Genomic DNA, 23,545 nt, shown 5'->3' on the forward strand with positions numbered 1-23,545 from the left:
TAAGAGTTAAAACAAAACCCTGGTGCTCAACTCTGAAGATCTTATAAACAACCTCTCTGATATGTGAAGCTGTTAAGACGGCAATTCATAGCTGCGCCATGGAGAGAGATTCCCCCATGGCTACAGCCCTACCAAATTCACTGTCCATTTTGGTCAATTTTACAGTCACAGGATTTTAAAGATCATAAATTTCATGATTTCAGCAATTTAAATCTGAAATGTAATGGTGTTACAATTGTAGGGGTCCTGACTCAAAAAGGTGTTGGGCGGTCGATGTCGCAAGGTTATTGTAGAGGGGGTTGCAGTACTGCTACCCTGACTTGTACACTGCTACTGGAGGGTCGTTATCTTCAGAGCTGGGTGGCTGGAGAGCGGCGGCTATTGGCCAGAAGTCCAGCTCTGAAGTCAGAGCCACCGTCAGTAGCAGCACAGAAATAAGGATGGCATGGTATGGTATTGCCACCATTATGTCTGCGCTGCTGACAGCCGAGCTGGGCCCTCTGCCAGGAGCCGCCTCTTTCCAGCCACCCAGCTCTGAAGGCAGTAGTGCAGAAATAAAGGGTGGCATGGTATGGTATTGTATAATATATCTGTATAGTAGGGTAAAAGCACACAAAAGACAAGATTTCACAGGGGGGAAAGCAGATTTCATGGTCCATGATGTGTTTTTCATGGCCGTATATTTGGTAGGGCCCTACCCATGGCATACATGCAAACATTTTAATGTACAATATATAAATACAGCCTTTTAGTCTCATGTGCCTCTTTCTCTCTATTTTCTTGCTGTATGGTGCAGATTATCAATGTGTGTGCACAAAGAGCAGCTCTCTTCTTGGTATTCTAAAGGCCCTTCCTCCCTCCAGGTTTTACAGTGACACCACAATCCAATGTTTGACTGACACATCAGAGAAAATGGATTATGACACTGTTGAGTGAGGGGGGGAACTGCTGACTTTTAAAAGTGAAAACAACCTAGAAAGTAGATTACACTGCTATAGCTAGTCAATAATTTCCCCAGAGATCCAACCTATGGAATCTGGCAATCCTTATTTACATGAATAACCCTTAACCAGCAAGTAGTCCCAATGATGTGAATGGAGTTACTCATATGAACAAAATTTGCAGGATTAGGCCATTTGTTATCCAGATTTCTTGAGCAAGAAGTGCACTATAAAGGTACTTACATACCACTGGAAATCTAAAGCTAATTAAAAGCAGCATTAACTGGCTGGCCCTTAAGCTGCCAACTGGGTCGTTAAAACCAGAATTTCTGGCACATAAGCAAAACTAAATCAACTGTCTTTCATGCAAGCAGGTAAAGTAAACACACAATGCAAATGTTTCAAATGATTTTTGAGTTAACAGCTAATACATTCACCAGCATGTCAAGTCTCCACTGGAGAATGAAAATATTACCTGCTACTATAAAAGCCAGGGATCACATCTATAGAAAGTTTGTTAGATATTAAAAACATATCAGCTTGGCATATTTTTAAAACAGCATAAAGTGTCAGTCAATGTATTTTTAATGTTCTTTTTAAAAGAGTGACTTATTGTTTATAAATATGCAAAAGTTTAATTGCCTCTCAAACTATGTAACATTATGAAATAATGATTACTTCTCTGGAGTATGTGGGTTTTTTATAAATATTTTTTAAATATATTTTAATTATACATTTTTCTGTTTTTCCAGGTCATTAACCTTTAGCGAAGAACAATTTCCCAACACTTCTATGCTCCAGTCGCTAATCAGAACTTTTATATCTATATTTCGGTGACATGCCACTAATGATGATTTATGATGAAGGCAAATATTGTAGGTCATTGCCAAAGTTAATCGTTGGGCTAGTTCCAGCATTAGCAGTTCTTAAGATTTACTCAGATCATTGAACAGCCACTGCACGCTGAAAAAAAACAAGAACTGCTCAAGTTAGATCCATATACCTTTGGTGGTAAAAGAAAAGAAATTGTACACATGTTGCAGGCCAAAATTTTCAACCTTGGCTGCCAAAAGTTAGGCACCTAAATAAAACTGACCTAATTTGCAAAGAGATGCTAAGCACTCAGATTTCACTGACATCAATCTGAGTTGTGCATGTTCCGCACATCTGAAGCATCAGGGGCCCAATACATGGATTTAAATCCTAGATTTTAGGCACCTAAGTTTGAAAAATTTCACTCAGATCTTTGCATGCATAGTATTTTCTAGGTTATCAATGAAAGCAGGAGCATGCTCATGTACAGCAGATTCAAATTAAGTCAATTAATGAAAAGTACAGGATTCACCAAAGTGTCCCAGATTTAGGAAAACAGTATGAGTTCGATTCTCCCCTGATTCTGATACAAATTATGGCTGCCAAGCGATTAAAAAAAATTATTGCAATTAATCGCATTGTTAAACATTAATAGAATACTGTTCATTTAAATATTTATGGATGTTTTCTACATTTTCAGATATATTGATTTCAGTTACAAAACAGAATACCTTATATTTATTTTTGATTACAAGTATTTCCACTGAGAAAAAAGGAAAAAAAAATTCTTTCAATTCACCTAATACAAGTACAGTAGTGGAATTGCTTTGTCATGAAAGTTCAACTTACAAACGTAGAATTATGTACCAAAAAAACTGCATTCAAAAATAAAGCAATGTAAAATTGTAGAGACTACAAGTCAACTCAGTCTTTCATCAGCCAATTGCTCAGACAAACAAGTTTGTTTACGCTTGCGGGAGATAATGCTGCCCACTTCTTGTTTACAATGTCACCTGAAAGTGAGAAAAGGTATTCACATGCCACTGTTGTACCCATATTGCAAGATATTTACATGTCAGGTGCACTAAACATTCATATGTCCCTTCATGATTCAACCACCATTCCAGAGGACATGGGTCCATGCAGATGATGGGTTCTGCTCCATAACAATCCAAAGCAGTTTCCACATCAGTGTTGATCTTTTAAGGCTTCTGTTTAGCATATCTGGCAGGTAATTATCTTGCAATGCCGGCTACAAAAGTGCCGAGCAAATGCCTGTTCTCACTTTCAGGTTACACTGTAAATAAAAGAGTGCAGCATTATCTCCAACAAATTTGTTTTTCTCTTAGTGATTGGCTGAAAAAGAAGTAGGACTGAGTAGACTTGTAGGCTCTGAAGTTTTATATTGTTTTGTTTTTGAGTGAAGTTATGTAACAAAAAAAAAATCTACATTTGTAAGTTGCATTTTCAGGACAGAGACGGCACTACAGTACTTATATGAGGTGAACTAAAAATACAATTTCTCCTGTTTATCATTTTTACAGTGTAAATATTTATAATAAAAAATATACACTGATTTTGGTTCCAACACAGAATATAATCTATGATAACCATGTAGAAAAACATCCAAAATATTTTATAAATTTCAATTGGTATTCTATTATTTAATAGCGCAATTAAACTGTGATTTAATGCAATTAATACTTTTAATAATGGTTAATTTTTTGAGTTAATGGCATGAGTTAACTGTGATTAATCGACAGCCCTACTACAAATGCTTGGAAGAAAGATTTGATGTCTCAAATATGCCTATAAAACATCTTATTAAAAAAAGTCTGGCAGTATTTTTCCAAGAAATGTCTGTTTCTAAATATTTGTTAAACTCAGCCACCACCAACTGCAAGTATCCAAACCAAGTGGAACAGGAACATGGGCATCAGGAAATATAGATATTTATTAGAGGTGGGCCAAAACTCTGTTTGAAATCACCTCCTGATCCTCTGAGAACATTCAGATGCACATCAAAAGCCTTGCAACTTGGGCTCATGATGTCTAGTATTTAGCCAATGATCTTATCCTATTCATGGCAAGAGACAGAAGAATAATGGTCATATGACTCAAAAGCTAAAGTTTCCTTGTTCACTTGTGATAAATTTTCATGGGTTACACTGCATCATGATTCAATTTAAACTTAAAGACAACTTGGGCTAAACTGAAGCGGATATTTGGAATCAGATATAGGCATTTAATCACAAGTGAACGTAACAGAGTGAACCTCTCCTATGAGAGAGAATTCAGTAACCACATACAGCATTAGATTTAGTATTGGTAGAAAATTGAATCCCTCTTTTATGAAGAGAAAGATAAACAGGTTTTATAGCACTTTGGTTCCAGGACCTGTCAGTCTGGTAGGAGGTGCTGTATACAGTACATTTAAAGAGAAGACTAGGCAGCTGGAAACACACTCAGGTTTCAAAAGAAACCCAGAACAGAATGAAATTGGTCATTCATATACACTTCAGTACTAGATCTTCAGCGGCAGAGTAGAAACACCCTTTACTTCTTTTAAAGAGTGCTACATTCTGCTCTGAATTACTCCAGTGCAACACCGTGAGATCAGCTCCACCACACTGGAGAATCTGACCCACATATTCCATTTAACCCTATTTCTAGCAACAGAATTTACACATGCACAACAACAGAAGGGACTTGATTGTCTCCTACAGATGCAAAGATATAATTGTAAAAGGTTATATCAAAAATGTTAACCTATCCGGCTCCACTTGGGCCTTCAGCAGGATTTGAACCTGGCTTTGGAGGTAAAAGTATGAGCCACTGTGGCTTGACCTAGAGGACTAACTCTTCCAGAAGCTAGAGATTCTGTGAAACTCTTCTTGTGGGGACAAACCACTAGAGAGGGACAAAGATCCTAACATGTCAATTTACTTTGCTCCCCAGAAGAGTAAGTACAGGTACTAGCAACGATTTTATTGTATTATGGAGAAACGTCACCCATTGCACAGTTACGATTTAAATGATCCTTCCTTCATAAATAAATTTATTTGATTTTTCCCCAATTTGCTGGAAGAAAACCAATCTGACTGAAATTTCACAGGTGTGATCTTACTCCAGCGTAGACTTTTTCTGAGGTTTTCATGGCAAATTGCATAAGTCGTGGGAAATACAAGGATCCAAAACCTGAGGTGAAATTACTACTTGAATACTTTCCTAACTTTTTTGGCATCAGAAGCTTGGCCTAGAAATCCATTTAAAAAAAAAATTCTGTTAACATTGGCAAGAGTTGGTGCCAATTTTGGGAGAATCACTGGCAGAATTATTTAGTTATTAGAAACACTTCCATATTCACTGTGAGCTCTGCTGTTCTTCGTTTCCTAGGCTGTCAAAGAAGACCTTGCAAAGTCTCCAATGGCCTCCACTGGGAAGGGAAGAACAACAGGGAAGCAAGCATATGGAAGGGACAGGAGACTTTGGTCTGGAAGAAACAGAATAGCGCATCACAGACAGGATGAGAGGCAAGGTGAGGGGGGAAGATGGTATCTAGTCTGGGGAGAGGAAATCCCTTTTGCAGACTGGCAAGAAGCAGGGCTCATCCATGCACAGCTTGCAAACTCGACAGGGATTCTTGCTGCTCAGCCTCTCAAACTTTTATTTAAAAACCTAAAGCAAATTCCTGGGCTTACTGTCTCCTGTGGGTAATGATATAGGGCAGAATTATGGTTGTTTGTGTGATTTCTATTGTGCAAATCCCTTTTCTTTTTATGGAAGGGAAGGAAGAGAGAGGCTGTTTTGTGCTTGTAAGATTAACAGTGAATTTCAGGCCTAACATCTGTACTTCCTTTTGAATCTTTCACACGTTCTTTGGAGATTTTTTTCCCCCCTTAGATAATAAATATATAGTTAGAAGTTTTGGTTTTTTTTCCCCCTTGAACATTATTTAAAAACAAAAACAAAGAAAACCCCTTAACAACAGGCTTTGCTCACGAAAGGCACAAAGAGAACCAAGCTGATCTCTACAAGGGTCTGCTTCCTAAGACACACCAGGAAAAGACGCATACAGGCTCCAACTACAGCCACAGCAGAAACGTGGCATGTCTTCTTGGCTGCAAAGTCTCAGCTTGCTGAAGGTATTCTGCTGCAAAACTGCTCAACTTATAATAGAAATTCCTAGCAGCTGCTTCCTAGACTGGAGGAAGTGATTCTGAGTTCAAGTACTTCCTCTACCACTGATCATACACTTATAATACACTTATACCACTTGCAATGCCAGGGGCTGATGGATGGGAGAGAGTGGACCTTCCATGCGCAGCAATCCCTTTTGGGGTTTTAGTCAGTCAGTCATTGTGCTTGTATATAAATATTCACACTGAACATATGGCCTGAAGGGGTAATCTGTCAAATAAAAGCGTGCCTGAGGAAAGAGAATGATCATAACCCTTTATTCCATCCCACTATACTCTGGAAAGAACAAAAAATGTGACTGACTAACCATTATGCTGCTCAGCTGTTCATATTGCAGTTCTAATGCACACTCAACCAAAAAGCATGAAAAATCAAGAATAAAATTGAATTTTATTTCTAACAAGAATTAAAGCTACCTCCAGTGCCCATTATCTCTCCCTCTCTCTGCCTTACAAGAATATACTATATTGATACACTTACCTTTATTCTAGTATTACTGCCTCCACCCTAGCAGGACTGTGTCTCACTACGCTATTAATTGTTTAAAACTGCACGGTTTTGTGTGTAGTCAAGCTTTAGGTTTTACTCGGGGCCAATGAGTCCTAAGTCACTTTTAGAAACGAACTTCAGGTGCTCTTTTGGAGAAGTGGAGTTGGTACAGTTTTAGATAAAGTGATGCGGGAATGTGGAGTGGTTGTGAACAGGCTAAGTGACAGGATAACTTTGGTTAAGTCATCTCTTGAAAATGGCCACCTCCTAAATGTTCTACTACTCGTGTACCTTTAAAATGGAGTGTGAACTAAAGTGTTTTAGTTCACACTGAATGATTTCTAAATGATTTGCCCAAGGTCAGTCACTCAGTCAGTGGAAGGAGTAGGAATAATACCCAGGTCTTCTGACTCCCAGCTCCATGCTTTCCACTACTGCCTACTACTATAAACAACGTTGGCTAGGAGACCTCTTAGTCTTTTCACCATGTGCCATCAACTGAATTTTGAGGGGCTGCAGACATATGCAAGGGACCACATCACAAATAACAGACAGGGAGCCAGAAGGGTGGAAAGGGAAGAGGAGCTAAGCAGCGGAGGGGGAAGATTACAGACCAGTCTAATGACACTGAGTCAGTACATTCCGACTGCCACATAATAACGTTTGGTATAGAAGGTATGTTCTGTAGACAGGGCTGTATTACATATATCTTCCTTCCTCCCCCTACCAAAACCAGTCAGACTTGTGAAAGCTCACTCATTGTTAGATTTTAAAAAAAAATTATCATGCAGAGCCTGACCTTTCAGCAAATAATTAAAAATTCAATGATGCAGACCTGAAGGATAAATGAAATACTAAATATAATTTATTTCCTCAATATACCAGTAAATTCTTTGCAGTGTTGAGATCAACAAAGCGCATCACATTACTAAAGTTTTGATCCCAACTGGATGTGCCAATAAATTCCATTAGTTGCCTGGTGAGCTAAAATTTTGCCTTACGGAAATCTTGCAGAAAGATTTGTGGGGTTCTTTGTTTTAATAATAGCACTAGTCTTTGTGAAGGGATTTTTCCACCGTTCATTTCAGTGCCTCAAATCAAGACCGAATATGCATTTACTGCATGGATTCAAGGAGGAAGAAAATATAAATGTTACTAAGCAAGGCTATGCTTCAGAGGCTCTTTATTCATTTACTGCTGACTAATGGAACCACCTGTTCTTCAGTGGATAGGTTGGATGACAATAGTTAACATTCATATAGTACTTAAGGTTTGTACACAGCTTTGAAAACATGAACAAAGTAAGCTTCAGTACATCCACGTGAGGTAGGGAAGTGTTATCCCTATTTATACATGGGGAAACTGAGGCACAGAGAGGTTACATTAACTTTCTTGAGGCCAGAGTAAGCAAGTAGTCGAATCACGATTAGAATTTAGAAGTTTCTTGGACCCACGGCTGTGCTCAGTCCATTAATCGACACAGCCTTTGGGACATAACATGCTAATCCAGCCACAGAGGAACATGCATAAATAAACCATGTGTAAAAGCTATCAGGCCACCTCTCGCAGTGACAGAACAGAGCTGGTGTGTTTGTACAGCGTCAGCACAATGGGACCTGGTCTATGAGTACTATGGTAAGCAACTCATTCAGCAACCAGATTCCCCTGTAACTGTGGGTCTTGGTGTCATAGACCTCTCTAAGCTGGGGCACTGGCTGGACATATGCAATCCATATACCCATTTATTATTTATAACACCCCAAATAAACTAATGCAGCTTGTTCTTCAGAAACAATAAACTGTAGCACCTTGTCTGGATTTAGCGACTACATGAATGGTCAGCTCTACTGCCCTCTGGTGACTCAGTCCTCAGAAGAATTCATCATCATTTGTATAATAAATTTCACTTGGCTTGTGTTCTATGGAAAGTAGCAAGAAAAGTTTTTTAAAACCCTTTTCCAGCTATGATTTAGAGAAATTCCTTAGGTACTGTGGCATCCAACACCCATTAATTTCATTGGGAGCTGAACATCTAAATCCCAAAAATCCAGTGGATATATCCAGTGCCACATGAATGCTGACCAGCACCACCCAGGTAATCAATGCTTGGCACTACTGCCAGATATAGCTCTGCCAAAGCACCTCATCACTGACATGCAACAGCCCAGATATATCACTCCTGCGTCTCTCAACAGGAAAATCATACTGAAATGAGCATGGTTTTGTTAATCCAGCACTATGGTAAGAAGAGAGCAAATCCATTTTCACCCATCCCATGAGACTGATAGAGAAGCGCCTCTCTAGAAATGAGCCTCCAAGCTGTCAAGTCCCATTGCTCCACCAAAGCCCTATCACAGACGACATAAACATTAAAAATCAATTTGAAAGCTGGCCAAACTGTTATTAGACACCTTTATACAATTACTAATGTCGCCATAAAATACTGCCTGTCTACTATGCTAATTTTTAAATGTGAATAGTTCTTCAAAGGAAATTACACCCACTAGCCCTTCAGATTAAAGTTAGTAATTTGCTATTAGGTGTCAAACTATCATTTAAAAGTATGTCATTCCAGCCTACCCCTATTGTCTAGTCTCCTTTAATTTATTAGCACAAATGCACCACTTAAGATGTGTGAGGTCTATCCAACACGATTCTCTACAGCAAGTAACTATATTCATGTTGTGTACTAATGACTTTAATTTGTTTTTCTTCTTTCGCCTTTTAATACTCAGTCTTCTGCTACCAAGGAAGAATCATAATGCCCCTAATCTTTCATAGCTAGAGACCCAGGCTCAAATGTGGTTTAATTCACAAGAGCAATGAATCTCAACCTGTGCCTGAATGTGTTTTTGCTCACATTACAAAATCACTGTATGGCTTGACTCCACTAGAAGTCACTGTTTGGCAGAAATGAGGAATAGGGCAGGTAATTAGGACCCCGATTCAGCAAAGCATTGAACCATGTGCTTAACATTAAGCATATGGGTAGTCCCATTGTTAAGTTAAGCATGTGCTTAACTGTTTTCTAAATAAGAACCATGGGGGAAAATTTTCACAAGTACCTACGTTATGCGATCCAAAATCTCATTTTCAAAAATAACGTAGGCAGTTAGGAGCCTACAGTCTACACGGAGATACTCAGAAAAGTTAATCCAAATCAACTAAAGGTATGAATTTAAAGTGGATTAATTAAACTGCATTTAGCCCCTTTGTGGACATTTTGATTCATAATTAAAGTGACCTCAAATCAGTTTAGTTCAATTCACTTCCAAAGTGAATTAAAATAAACAAAATTAAGGCCACTTTAATTCTAAATCAAAGCATGCATACAGGTATTTAATTCCGTTTATCTAATCCACTTTAAATTCACACCATAAGGGAATTCAGATTAACATTTCTAAATTCCACATGTAGACAAGCCCTAAATTCATTTTTGAAAATTTTATCCCAGATCAGGATTCAGGTTCATTGGAAGAACAACATGAAGAAAATTTGTACTGAACACATCTATCTCACTTCATACTGTGATAGCATCTCCCTGTCATCAGTCTTGTAACTGTGCCTGCAGCATTAGGAAAAGTCAATATATACTTAAACCACAAATACAATTCAATCATTTGTCTTCAAAATATTTTAAGCAAAAATAATATGCAATAGGACGCAATTTCACTCAAGTACATGTATTATGCATTGTGAAGACTGGGTACTCATTGTCTTTGAATGACAAAAGAGAAAAGAAAATTCTCAGAGGAATGCACAATGCAGTAAAATATAAATCTAGAGAGAGAGAGAGAGATGTACTTAGCACCTACTCCATTATAAAACCTTTTTTTTTTTTAATGATTAGAAGATTAATAGTGTCACTTCTGAAAAAATAAAAGGAGACACAGGAAGGAATGCAGAGATAGCCACACTTTTCCAGAAGTACAATGCAGTACAAGGACTGGATCCTGCTCCTGTTGGCACATGTCCCACTGACCAACGAGAATAGAGATGGAGTACCCATACAGCATGGAGAGTGGGTATGGTTGAGGGGACAGGGCACTGGTATGCAATTCAGAAGTTATGGGTTCTATCCTTGATTCATCACTGTCCCCATTTAACTATGGGTAAGTCACTTCACTTTTCTGCCTGTTTCCTCTCACATTCTTTGCCTGTTTTTTCTGTTGGCTCTAATGCAGCGGTCCCCAACCTTTTAGGCTGGCGGGCGCCAGCCGAAGGACAACTGCAGCGGTGGAGCACCCACCGAAATGCTGCCAAATTTTGGTGGCGTTTTGGTGGCGACACCTCTCGATGACATCACTTGACGCCAACAACCGTCATCATCAAGAGACGTCCCCGCCGAAATGCCACTGCGGCATTTCGGCAGGTGCTCTCCCGGGGGCCAAGACACAGGCGCATTAAGATGCCCCCGTGGGTGCCATGGCGCCCGCGGGCACCGCGTTGGGACTCCTGCTCTAAAGTGTGCGTATGCAGTGTCTAGCACAATGGGGCTCTGAACTCAGCTGGGGCCTCACAGTGCTAACGACAACAATAAATCCTGAACGTTGAAGACTTATTTTTATACAAGTCATCTCCTGCAAGACTATTTCACCTTGTCCCTCCAAACAATGATAATGGGACAACCCTGTGACCTGACAGCAGCTGCCTTTGAGAAATCAACTCCCACATGGGACTCGACTGCTGTCACACTCCTTAGCAGTCAGAACATTCCACAGCGGTGGCTCGGAAGATGCACATAAGCAGAATCTCAACTCTCAAGGTAAGTCGTTCAATTACTTTAAATGAAAGAAAATGGTTTAGATGTCAAAGGGATGTGGCCTGGGGATTCTACCCTCCCTCCAGCTATAAGGCTGCTTCTCTGGCTGGCGCATGCTCAAGGCATTAATGATGCTTTCTGTCTCTGAAGGCAGAGAACAAGGCTTGTACCATTTATGAGCCTCTGATAGTGCTTCTTGGTCCAGGACAAATCTCAGGTACAGCTCAGTAAAGGGAGGTTCTGCCTGGAGGGAACTACAGATGCACACAGGAAGGTACACCAGCATCGCAAACAGACTGCAACTCAACCTGACTGGCAACCCCTTGTTGTATTCTGCCTTAAAGAGGGCAGAGCTGCTGGAATATAAGACCCGGGCCTAGGGTCATGTGAACAGAATAGGGAAACCTGAACTCAAATCTATTCTTACAACATATACCAGGGCTACATTAATATGCACACACATGCTTATTCTCATACATACATATGTATACACACACACACAGAGACAAAAACACCCTCATTATTAAATCAGTTGTCCGTAAACATTCAAGTTCTGTGCCAATTGCAGTCTTTACAGACACTGCCATCAACTCACCCAGGTGCAATATATACTATTGTTTACTACAAGGGAGTCCACAAACATAAATGAGGGCATAAACTGGCCTGGTTTATCAAACCAGCTCCCAAAAAGGGACCCTTTCTGCTCCAACTTCTTATTATCAGACACTCTAACAAACAAAGCAAACCTATCTGGAGCTCTTTGCTCAGTGCTTTGCTCAGCTTAGTTAGCTAGTCAGACAAACATAACCCGATTTTGTATGTAAAAGAAATCTGAAACTTACCTGTATGTTGCCAAAGTCCACATTCTCATAATGGAAATGTGCACACTCTGCCATCTTCGGAAAGTGGCCTTTGGTAAAGGATAACCTGAAGTACATCGAGAGCAATCCATAAGATGCACATCACTGAAACAACTGTCAGAATTGCGTGTCATGATGAAATGTAGCTAGACCATCTACATTTAAGCACCTGACCAAGACCATCCATCATCCTGAAGCTAAGGGAACATACAGTGCTGCTTATTTTGATGCACTAAAGCAGTGAGGAAAGGGATTTGGTGAGGGAGGTAAACTAAATTGTGAAGTGCCATTTATCATTGTCTTTTTAGGGAAACGCATGCATTCCATCACCACCAAGGCCAGTGTCTATAGGGAAGGATGCAGGGACAAGCTGTTCCACCTGTACTTGCATTGGGGAAATTAATCTGTAAACAGCCTGACACAAGAGACGTATGAAAGTCAAACTTTACCTGTGAAAGGCATCACAGCCCATCAGTTCCGGGTTGATGGATCTGAGGGTGCAGAACAAATGCTATTTATCCTTTGGCTTTTTAAAATTCAGCGGTGAGGCTTAATCATCTCCAAGCATCCCCAACTACAGCAATGGCTCACGGGGAGATGCTCTGGTTCTGCAACAGGATCTTCCTTCTGCTGAAGCTGCTGCAGACTTCTACAGATACTTCTGGTTGTGAGCCAATGAGATTGTCTTTATCTGGCTCACTCTTCCCACGGGAATATAAGTGGGAAGTGAGATACAGCATCTAGCTGCTCAGAAATAGAACAAAGAGCCATTTTCCCTAACAGCATCAGAGCATGATAGCTCTGAATGCACAGACCAATGCTGGTAGCTCTGGACCATCTGCCAGCACTTTAAATAAGGATGGGACGAGTCATTTTTGCCTAATTTGGACCCCATTCACAGATCATTGGTTTGAATTATGCTGAGGGAAGGCAAATGAGCATAAAAAGGGAACAGAACAAGGGCAGAGAGAAAAAAAAACAGTTCAATGGAAAAAGTAGCGTGAAAACAGCAGTGGGCAGGTACAGTGGAAAAAAGAAACTGAAAAACGGAGCAGAGACACTGAGAGAAAAATTCTAATGAAAAAAATAAAGGTCATCCACTTGTCCCAGTTTAGCTTTTCCTCTGTGTCAGGAGTACAGGGGAATTATTACACTTATACCTTGCACAGGCTTGCCTTGAGCTCTCTTTTTTTTTTTTTTTTTTTTTTTTTTTAAATGAATCATCTTTGGGGGGAAAACCCCACGGTTTCAATGACAGCAAGAATGAGATTTAAAATTCAAAGTAGCTTTGCAACCCTTCTCCCCAAAAGCAAGTGTGTAAGGTTTACAAAACCTCCACCTCTATAAGCTTCGTCCATCCCAAGCTTTAATATTTAGAGCATGCCGACCAGCAGTTTTGCTTTTCACAGGCAGCAGGTCCACACTGCTCTGATAAGGAGACTACCAGAAATCCTTTAGTGCTTACGGCCTGGCTTCTGGATGCATTGGGGCTCTACCGCACTATGATAGTCTTGAGTACAGCTAGAATCACAGAAGTTAGAGCACAGATGACAGAAAAGCTACAGAATTAACTCACAAAATAAGCCCATTGCTCTTACTTTTTCACATTCTTCACTTTCATGCTCGCTGTGCTGCCGCACATCCGAAGTGGCAGCTCCCCTGGAATCTCAGGGATATCTGCACCTCTCGCCTACACACACATCAAGAAAAAAAAAAGGGGGGGGGGGGGAAGAGAAACGTTAGATTTGATCGAACACTACACTTTGGTGCCTCCAACACATGCACTGTCTGTGCAATTCTCACGTATGTATGCAAGATGTACTTTAGCAATTTGCAGCACAGAAAGAATTAATCCAGGGATTCCGACCTAAAATATGGTTAGCTGCTTACATACAACCTTGCTAATTCTCACTAATTACTGGGAGAGCCAATGCATTACAGACCCAGAGAATAAGAGGAAAAACAATTAGATTTTCAAAACTAGCAGCCTAACTTTAGGCTTCCAAGACCACATTTAGGCTCTTAATTAAGCATCCAACATTGCTGAAGCTACTCGGTATCCAGCACTGCTGAAAATTAGGTTAACTACTTGTGTGCCTAAATATGGAAGAATTTTTTGAAATATTTAAAAAAAAACTGGGCCTACGCAAACAAATATTAAAAAAATCCATAAATCAATAATAAAAGAGGCAATGAAAAGGCATCACAAAATTTACATCTGTGTTATTTTGTGGGTGGCAGAAGCTTTCAATGTATGTGGTGGTTTAACATTCATAATCTTCTACCATACCCATTCCAGACACTTAATTTTCTTACTCTGTCATCTAATGGCATTTCAGTCCTGAAAAGAAAGAGTGAAATGTACATGTAATATTTTGCTCCACTCATGCGGATAAATGTGAGTTGTATCTGTGCCATTCAGCTCCCATCCTAGCCTCCCTCAGAAAATGATGATGTTATTTAAGACCTAAGTTATCTCGCAAGTTCTCGATACATCACATAGCTTACACTGGAATAATTAAGAGCCTCCTGGGTATATACATATAGGAATTAAAATCATTTTGTTTTAACAGAGTTGTTTTCAATAATGGTTTACCAATTTTACATGATTTCTAATACACCTCTACCTCGATATAATGCTGTCCTCGGGAGCCAAAAAATCTTACTGTGTTATAGGTGAAACCGTTTTCTATCGAACTTGCTTTGATTCTCCGGAGTGCGCACCCCCGCCCTCCCAGAGCACTGCTTTACCGCGTTATATCCGAATTCGTGTTATATTGGGTGGCGTTATAATGAGGTAGAGGTGTACCATATAAATGATCTTTTACATCCCAGACAGATCAAAAAGTATGTTTGTGGGTGGGATTTCTATTTAATTTATATTTCAATAAGATACAAATGTATAGCACAGAGGCACAAAGTTGTTCACCTGGGGAAGAATTTCACCTTTGTGTGTTGTGGCTTTCATTATTTGAAATATCTCAGGATCAAAAACATTTAAACCTAACCCACAGACCTGGTGCTCAGAAAGCCCTCCATAAGGATGTTCATTGGTCCAGAAATTTACATAGGAAACAGGGCTGTGACATTCATTTTGCTATTTGCAATAACCGTCCATACATTTTTAAATAGATTTTCTTCATATTTTAGTGCTAGATGCCAGACAAACATTAAGAAGTTCCAATGAGATCAGGAGAAACTGGAATTATTTTTAGTGTTATCAGAGAACCAAATTCTCTTTCAGCCTTACATTCCAGTTTTCTTCTCTTGTTCTCTTTATATTTAACAGATAAAAAATAAAATTAAAACATGTACCTGTCTACATCATTCTGTGTAGTACTGTTTCATATTAACCTTTTTATTCTCACTATAGGGAAGACTGTTTATGTACCAAGCCATGGGCAAATGGGTTACTCCAGCTTTAATTATACCTGTGCGTATATTCCGCCCTCCCCGCCCCCGTGATACTTCCTGTATGTACTGTAACCTATCAAGAAGATAAATTCCCACCTCGGCTATTTAATAGAGATGGATCCCTTTCTCAAAATCCAGATTGACTGGAAATATGCCATAATTCAGGAGGTTTGGCATCCACGGCTTTCGTGTAGCCCTAAACCCTATCACTAGCTTTTAAAGCTTTAAAAATTATTTTCACTGCAGAAAAATGAATGAAGTGGCATAGACATACACAGCACCTTACAACCAATTTAACATGGCCCTGCCCTGAGCAGTTTCCCATATAAATAAGGATGTAACAGAGTGATGGATGGCAATAAACAATGCTAGGACTGGGGCTACAAGAGCAAAAGGTCATGAGAAGCCCAATTTCCCTCCTCTCTTGCAGCAGGCTAAATTGGGAGCATCTCCACTGAAGGCCATGGAAAAAATATATGTTTAAGTGTGAGGAGAATCAGGTCTGAGTGGTGCTCATTGTTACATACAGATTTTGCTATATATCTATATAAGAGAGGTACAATGGTCCACAGGTTAGGGCACCAGCCAAAGATTTGAGAAACTTGGGTTCAATTTCCTGCTCTGCTAGAGACTTCCTGTGTGACCTCGGGCAAATCACTTAGCCTCTCTGTGCCTCAGGTTTCCATCTGTAAAATGGATATAATAGTAATGCCCTACTTCAGAGGTGTTGCGAGGATAAACACATTAAAAACTGTGAGGCACCACAGTGATGAGGTCTATATAAGTACAAGCCAATGGGACGGTTTCAATTTACTTTCATGGGTTTTAGATTGGGCCCATAATGGGAAGGGGAGGGAATCAGTTATGTTCAAGTCAGCAGAGAGGGCAAGGACAAAGCAATGATCCTTGGTCTTGGCGGGGAGCAGCTCATTAGTGACCATGGCAAGAGCAGTGGAGAGAGCCCAGTGCAGAACGCAGAGGTGAGATACACTATTTCCTGCTTCACATACAAAACTATAAAACGAGAGTGGTGTCCAAAACAGTGGATAGCATAGAGACGTTAATGCAGCACTTCAATTTACCTCCTCTCATAAGGCAAGAACAATGGGGACACTGATTGAAACCCATTCACCAATGTTGGGAGTAGATGGACCAGTGCTCTGCTCCAGAATGCCATTCTTATGTCCCTAAACATATCCGCAGAGAGGTCTCTGACCACAGCTGAACAGCTGCCAGAAGTTATTAGGTTTAACAGAGAGGAAGTGTACACTGTGATTTACAAACATGGAAAGAGACATGGCCTTTGCCCGAAAGAGACCATTATAATTCAAAGTAACAGCACACTATATGGTATACACAACTTGCAAGACTCAGTTTCAGACAAATCTACACAATAACATCGGTGTTGCCATTACGGATCAGGTTAGGGGCCTACTCTTGCACAGTACCCTGCAGCGAACATTCACCAACACCTGAAGCTTCAGAGAAAAGCAGGCAACCTCATGAAGCAAAGTGTCAAATTGTGCAGTACCATAAACGGGATGTGGGAAAGGGGCTCCTTCTTGTCCCCTTCAAGAAACTAGTCATCTCTGACCAAGGGGGATAAAATCTGATCACCTCTGTGAACAGCTGAAAAATGATTACTCAGAAGTATGCACCATCCATTACTTGGTTTCTTTTTTAAATAAGAGGTCTATGCAACAAGGATAAGGACTTTAAGCAACTGGGTGAAATCCCTGAGGGCTCACATAGGACTTAAGTAGTGTACAGGTTCTCCCCACAGAGTCAAATTCCACTCTAGTTGCATTAAGCACTGCCCTGGAAAGCGAAGGGTTACTGCAATTAAGAACGACGCCTCCTCCACCTTTGAGCACTATTGATTTAAACTGGAGCTGACGACATTCAGCCCTTCTCATAATTGAGCTTTTGATAGCCTAAGCAATATTTTAACACCATTGTCTCACAAAGAGTTTGTGTGTAAAACATTAAATACACGTCGCAGAAAAACAAGTACAATATTTAATTCCTTAAATAAAGCGATCCCTGACCTATCTGCATTTAATTACAATTGATTTGGTCAATAGCATTAAAAAAAACAGTTGAGGGTCTCATTGTGAATTCCAGTGTTAAGAAGACAGCCAATGCAATATATGTTATTGCCCTTTTACATAATACAATAACTAACCACAGCAATAAATAAGCCATTCCTGTGATCATTTTTTAGGTAGAGCCTGAAATATATTGCCTGCCTTGATTTCCAAGGGAAAAGAACTTCTCTGGGATGAAAAATAATTTTCCATCTCCCATTTGCAGTAGAAGCTGGTGCCATGTGAAACCAGCTAAGTGAAACTGACAGGAAAAGATGTGCTCAGAGCCAAACAACAGCAGTAGATAAAGATCACCCTGTGTCGGACTCAAAGCAGAGTAGGCAAAGCGCACAGCACAGAAGACTTCAGAGTCTGCATTTATCTTTGGAAAATTCATCTTGCTCTCTCCCTTCCAACTGAATTATGTTCAAATCATAGTGGGAAAAGACACATGCCCCTCTCTCTCCCATCGGTGTTTATTCATTTTCACAGAGAAATCTTAAATCAGGAAGCATTAGTGGGATGATGATTCTCATCCGTGTTAGAAGTCACTACTACAAGTACTGCCAGAAAAAAAAAGTTTGGTTGATGGAAGAAAAATGGAAATAAACAACAACAACACATACTTAATGCAATTATGTAACTGTCTGCCTCACAAATAAATGCAATTACATTCCATCCCAAACATGCACACACTGAAGTTCCCATTATCAGTTTACACTTGTTTTGCTCTGAAACCTTTCATGGAAATCGTCACCCTAAATTATTTTTCTCTCCAAATATAAACAAAATCCACTACAAAGGAATTTGTCATCTTTTGTGCTCCTTGTCACAGTAATTTGTTTTTAAATATCATTTTGAAACAGCTGAATTATTTACATTTGAAAATTAGCTAGCGACCCGCTGCAGCTGCTACTTTTCATTTCTTATTTTTTATGCATCGGTGTCCTGTGGAAAACTAGGAACTGCATAATAAATCTGCTTATGCAAATTATATACTCCAATTCTCATGGCTAAATATCACTGCTGTTTCAATCTGCAGTGGTCCAAAACAAGTTAAACAAGTTAGGCCCTGATCCAAAGCCCACTCTATTGATTTCTATGGGTTCTGAAGCAAGCCTTTCCATGGCAAGAGAGTGGTTTTAACTAGAGGCAATCAGGAATTTTCCAACAAACATTATTCCATTAGGTCAAGATTGGAATTTCTGGTCAAAACCAGAGAGACCCTGCCATACCTGCCAATAGTCCAAGCAGTTGAGGCGCTTGGCTACTATGTGGACAGGCCAGGTGCAAATCCCTGCTCTGCCTGCCTCTCTCTCTGGCCCACTGAATAGTTAATTATTTATATATAACGGGAGAGACTGAGGGAGCAACTATAACTTGGGGGTTAGGGAACTTCCCTCACGTGGGATAAAACAGGCAAAGCAAGGATTTGAACCTGAGTTCCCCCTATTCCAAGCAAGTTCCCTAACCACTTAGTTGAGGGCTGTTCGGAGGGAGAAGGGAACGTGCATCTCTCCCCTGTCCCCCTCCACCAAACGTTTTTGAGGTCTCAGTGTCATCCTGATGCAGAACAAAAGCCAACACTGAAATTTTTCACAAAATGGCATTCTTGTTTTAACCAATAACATTTTTTTTTAAGTTAAACCCAGAACTAAAACATTCACATGACATAAGATGTTATTCATACACTCAAAACCCATGCAGTCACCATAAACACCTGGGCCAATATTTTCAAACTTGGGTGCCTTAAGTTAGGAACTTAAGGCCATATTTAGGTATAGAGATGCTTTTGAAAAGGCTAACCTATGTGATTTAGATGTCTAAGTCCACCTGGAAGTCAATGAGACTTAAACACTTAGGTCACTTAGGTGCATTGGAAAATATTACTCCTAAATTCAGTGGGCACCATGGGGTCACAGCCCTACAATATTCACTTCCTGAGTTGCCTCATTTTCAGCACCTAGGTTTGAAATGTTTGGCCTTGATATCTGCAGTCGTTATTTAGCGCAGCTGAAGTGAAATTTAAATGAAAAAATCTCAGGCATAAATAATTTAAATCCAACAAGTTCACAGCATACCAGAGCATGAAAGGGTTCTCACTCAAAACAAACCTGACTGGGTTTATCAGAAAACGTTCCTTTCAAGCACAGAAGACAAGACGTCCAATTTGCTAATACAAGTAAAATTAGAGAACAGTCTGATAAAAGCGTTCCAGCATTGGTAACAGTTAACAAGGTGGCACAAAGGGATTCAAAGCCTCTCCTAGCATATGGGAGTGCCAGCATGGACAGAAGCAGCTCCTGCATCTCCCTCCCTGCAGATCCTGGTGCAGGTGCATGTCGCAGGTGTGGACAAGCAGGGTAAGTGGAAGGGCTGGAGCACAAAGCTCTCCAGGAATCCACGGCTGCTGTTTTGGTGCCTAGAGCAGATTGTCTCCAGGTTACTCTTTGCCATTCTCACGCTTAGCAGAGAATGAGGGATCTATAACCGGTTTTCTGAGATTTGCTCAGCAGAGAATCAGAGAGCCGTAACCGGTTTCCTAAGGGCTGGTCTACACTACGGGGGGAAATCGATCTTAGATACGCAACTTCAGCTACATGAATAACGTAGCTGAAGTCGAATATCTAAGATCGGATTACTCACCCGTCCTCACCGCGTGGGATCGATGTCCGCGGCTCCCCCTGTCAATTCCGGAACTCCGTTGGGGTTGGTGGAGTTCCGGAATCGATATAAGTGCGCTCGGGGATCGATATATCGCGTCTGATATGGCGGGTAGTCTAGACGTAGCCTAAGATTTGCTCTTCCCACACGCCCAGCTCTGCTGTGCACAGTGAAACCTCAAGGTGGAATTGTGGCATGTGTTCTTCAAAGAAAATTGTGAATATTACCTTTGAATGTTAGTCTACTTTGATGACCAAGTAACCGTGCCATCCTGTTATCAGAATATTTGTCCCCACTTCCTCTTTTACAGTCTGAACTTGCACTGTCAAGTCTGAATCCTGCAAACTACGCATATTCTTAGTCTCCCTGAGTTCCACGGAGCTACTCCTACCTGTGCAGAGCTCACTGCAAGCCCTATGCACCACTTTGAGCTGATCCTCTGCGCAGCTTCCAAAAGGAGGAGGAAATGGATTTCCAACTTGAGTCTGTTTGCAAAACTTTATTGAATTTAGATGCTATTCATGGCCTGATCAGCAGAGTGCAGCAGTTGCACACTGAAGAATCACCTACAGCTATGCAGAACTGCTAACCAAGGGCTCTCTTCTGGTACAAGAGCATAACTGTGTAATCTAGTGCACCCTCACACAGAAAAGAATGGGGCCCCACACTCAGTTAGAAAGGATTAAATACATTTCACATTCCAGATACAGCAAGTAGGGATTGAAGGTCCTGATATACTCTTTAATTACAGCAACTCATGCCACTTTGTGCAGAGAAAAAGCCGTGAGAACTTAGTGCAGGTCACAAAAGGCGTTTTCAGGAACGAATAAAGGATTGTGAACTCTGTCAAACTGTTACCAAAAAACAAGCTACTGTACAAAAAAAAAATCAGTATTATTAAATCTTCTCCTTGTTCTTCACCCAATGCCGAGTTCTTTGATCCCCATTGCACAAAGGCATGAAAAGGTCTAGTTATGTCACACTGGGAAGCCGCATGTTTCTTGTGTTTTTTAAAGAACAGCAAGAAATTCTTTTCAGTTTAATTGGAGAATGTGTAGTCTCACTGATTAAGACGCAAGACTGGCAATTCAGGGAGACATGGGATTTGTTCTCAGTTCTGTCACAGAATTATTACCTCACCTTGGGAAAGCCACGAAAATAGCGTAGCTGAAGTCGACATACTAAGAGCTACTTACCACAGTGTCTTCGCTGAAGTAGGTCGACTGCTGCCGCTCCCCCATCGACTACACCTACACTTCTCACTACAGTAGAGTACTGGAGTCGAAGGGAGAGCACTCGGCAGCCAAGTTAAATCAACCCCCGCTGGATCAATCGCTCCTGAGGTAAGTGTAGACATGCCCTTAGAGACCCCACAAGGATGTTATAGGGTCACAGTCATTGAAGTCTCCTGAAGTAATTTTGAGTTCTTGGATAGGGTGACCCAACAGTGTGAAAAGGGAAAAGTGTAAGAGTGTGTGTGCGTAAAATAGACACCTATGTATGACAAAGCCCCAAATATCAGGACTGTCCCTATAAAATCGGGACATCTGGTCACTCTATTCTTGGATGAAAGGCACTGAGAAATGCCAATATTACTATTTATTTGTGGACAGCTATCCCTACAATGGGACAACCCTTTTGCTCAAGAAAACAAAGAGATCAATTCAGCTGCCTGTGCCTCTTCTAAAGCTTATAATGGATGAGAGAAATATGACAGAAAAAAGCTAGTGAAAGAAGGGGTGGTGCCTGCTGTCAGTACAGTGCATCAACTCTGAACATCGTCAATTCCAGCATTCAGAAACTAAGATTTAAAAAACAAACAAACAAAAAAAAAAAAAACAGGTTTTGATTTGTATTATTTTTTGGAGTTTAGAACGTTCAACTGCATTTTTCACATTCTTTGTCACTGTGGTTGAAATTTTTTAGCCAATAATTATTGCATGGTATAATTTACAGTGAATTATTCTCTTTCAAGGACTACACAGGATGCATTTTCTCATTCTTAACATCTTCTCTCCAAAGATAGACTTTTAAATATTGCCACGAGCAGGCAAATTTTAAGGGATGTGTCTATCTTCAGAGCCGCAGTGGTATCTTGGATGAGGAGGTGGGTCACTCATTTATCATTTATTGGCCTCATGTACCTCTACAGGCTACGAAAAACGAAGCTCACACTTACTCACGGTTATTCATCTCTCACTCTTCAGTTGGAGTTTGCAGTGTATATTGATCTGCTCTGCATATATATGTCGCTAAAAGCAAGGATCCAGCACTCTGGGCCTAAGGATAGTATGTAATACAAGTCCTGGAAACGGAGCCTGTCATGCAGAGTGACATGCTGCAGCACCTCCGAACACATCCTGCACGTTATGTGAAATTCATCCTTGTACAGAGGGCCAGCATAAGAATTACACAAAATTTAAGTCCCACTTAGTGGGACTCAAATGATGCATAGGCTTTCTGCTGGCCTTCTGCACGGGAGCGAATTTCATCTGTACTGTGGCAGTTCTTCCCAGCAAGAAGTCCCACACTTGCATTTCCTATCTGTTATTTCATAGATGAGGTTTGTTTTTTTAGAGAGACAACAGATGCACCAAGCCAAATGACTGGTTAGCTCCCGAGGACAACATGAGCATGATAACTACCTGGGAGCCTTAAGGTTGGATCTGACACTGCTCTGGAGAGGCTACAGTGAGAACCCTTATTACCATTCACGAAGAAAAGCTCAACACACAGAGCTGCATACAGTACACTGCCCTACTTAACAGTATATTGGCTAAGGAATGTACTTTAAAGAACAAAAACCTCACATACAATATGCGTGGGAAAGGCAGCCAGGGTTAAAGTCTTCTGTACAGCTTACAGAATGTATCTGAGAACAAACCACAGGGAACAGAACATCCAATGAACATCACGCCTTGATTTCAGTTACTTACTTGCTATTTAAATTTTAAAAGCGCCATTAAGAGGCACAATTTCTACAGTCAATTGATTTACTTCAGTTTAAATACAAAAGAACAAGGGAGGCTTTGCATTGTGCTGAAATACAATTTCTTTTACATGGAAAAAGAATCAAAATTACTGGGCTGAAGTCAGCTCGGAACAAACAGGTGAAACTTTAGTGCATGTCCCTCAGCCATATTCAGTGATGATGTAAATGGCAATGAGTAAGATTGTCATAAACGGTGTGTCTACAAAGTGATTTGGGTACGGGGAGAGAAGGGGTAGAAACTGGGAAAGCAGAAGGAAAAGCAATTTATACTCGACCCTGTCATATGCTTCTGCCACTGAAAGCAAAACTGGGCCCAGATTTTT

The 23,545-nt window shown here is 40.4% G+C and overlaps 1 protein-coding gene across 6 annotated transcripts in view; it reads right to left on the reverse strand.

The window, feature by feature from the left end:
* ARHGAP32 (Rho GTPase activating protein 32) overlaps window positions 1-23,545 on the reverse strand; it is a 341,478-nt gene that overhangs the window by 183,083 nt on the left and 134,850 nt on the right. For 3 of the 6 annotated variants that reach the window (XM_075073474.1, XM_032802390.2, XM_075073473.1), the window contains exons 3-4: window positions 13,664-13,755; window positions 12,048-12,132 (exon numbers count right to left, since the gene is read on the reverse strand). In XM_075073474.1, the coding sequence (XP_074929575.1) occupies window positions 12,048-12,132; window positions 13,664-13,755 (177 nt within the window). Of the gene's footprint in view, window positions 1-12,047; window positions 12,133-12,514; window positions 12,588-13,663; window positions 13,756-23,545 lie in introns of those variants that run through there. The other 3 variants (XM_075073476.1, XM_075073475.1, XM_032802389.2) reach the window with 2 other exon arrangements.

Source organism: Chelonoidis abingdonii, chromosome 18, assembly GCF_003597395.2.
Source record: "Chelonoidis abingdonii isolate Lonesome George chromosome 18, CheloAbing_2.0, whole genome shotgun sequence".
NCBI lineage: Eukaryota > Metazoa > Chordata > Testudines > Testudinidae > Chelonoidis > Chelonoidis abingdonii.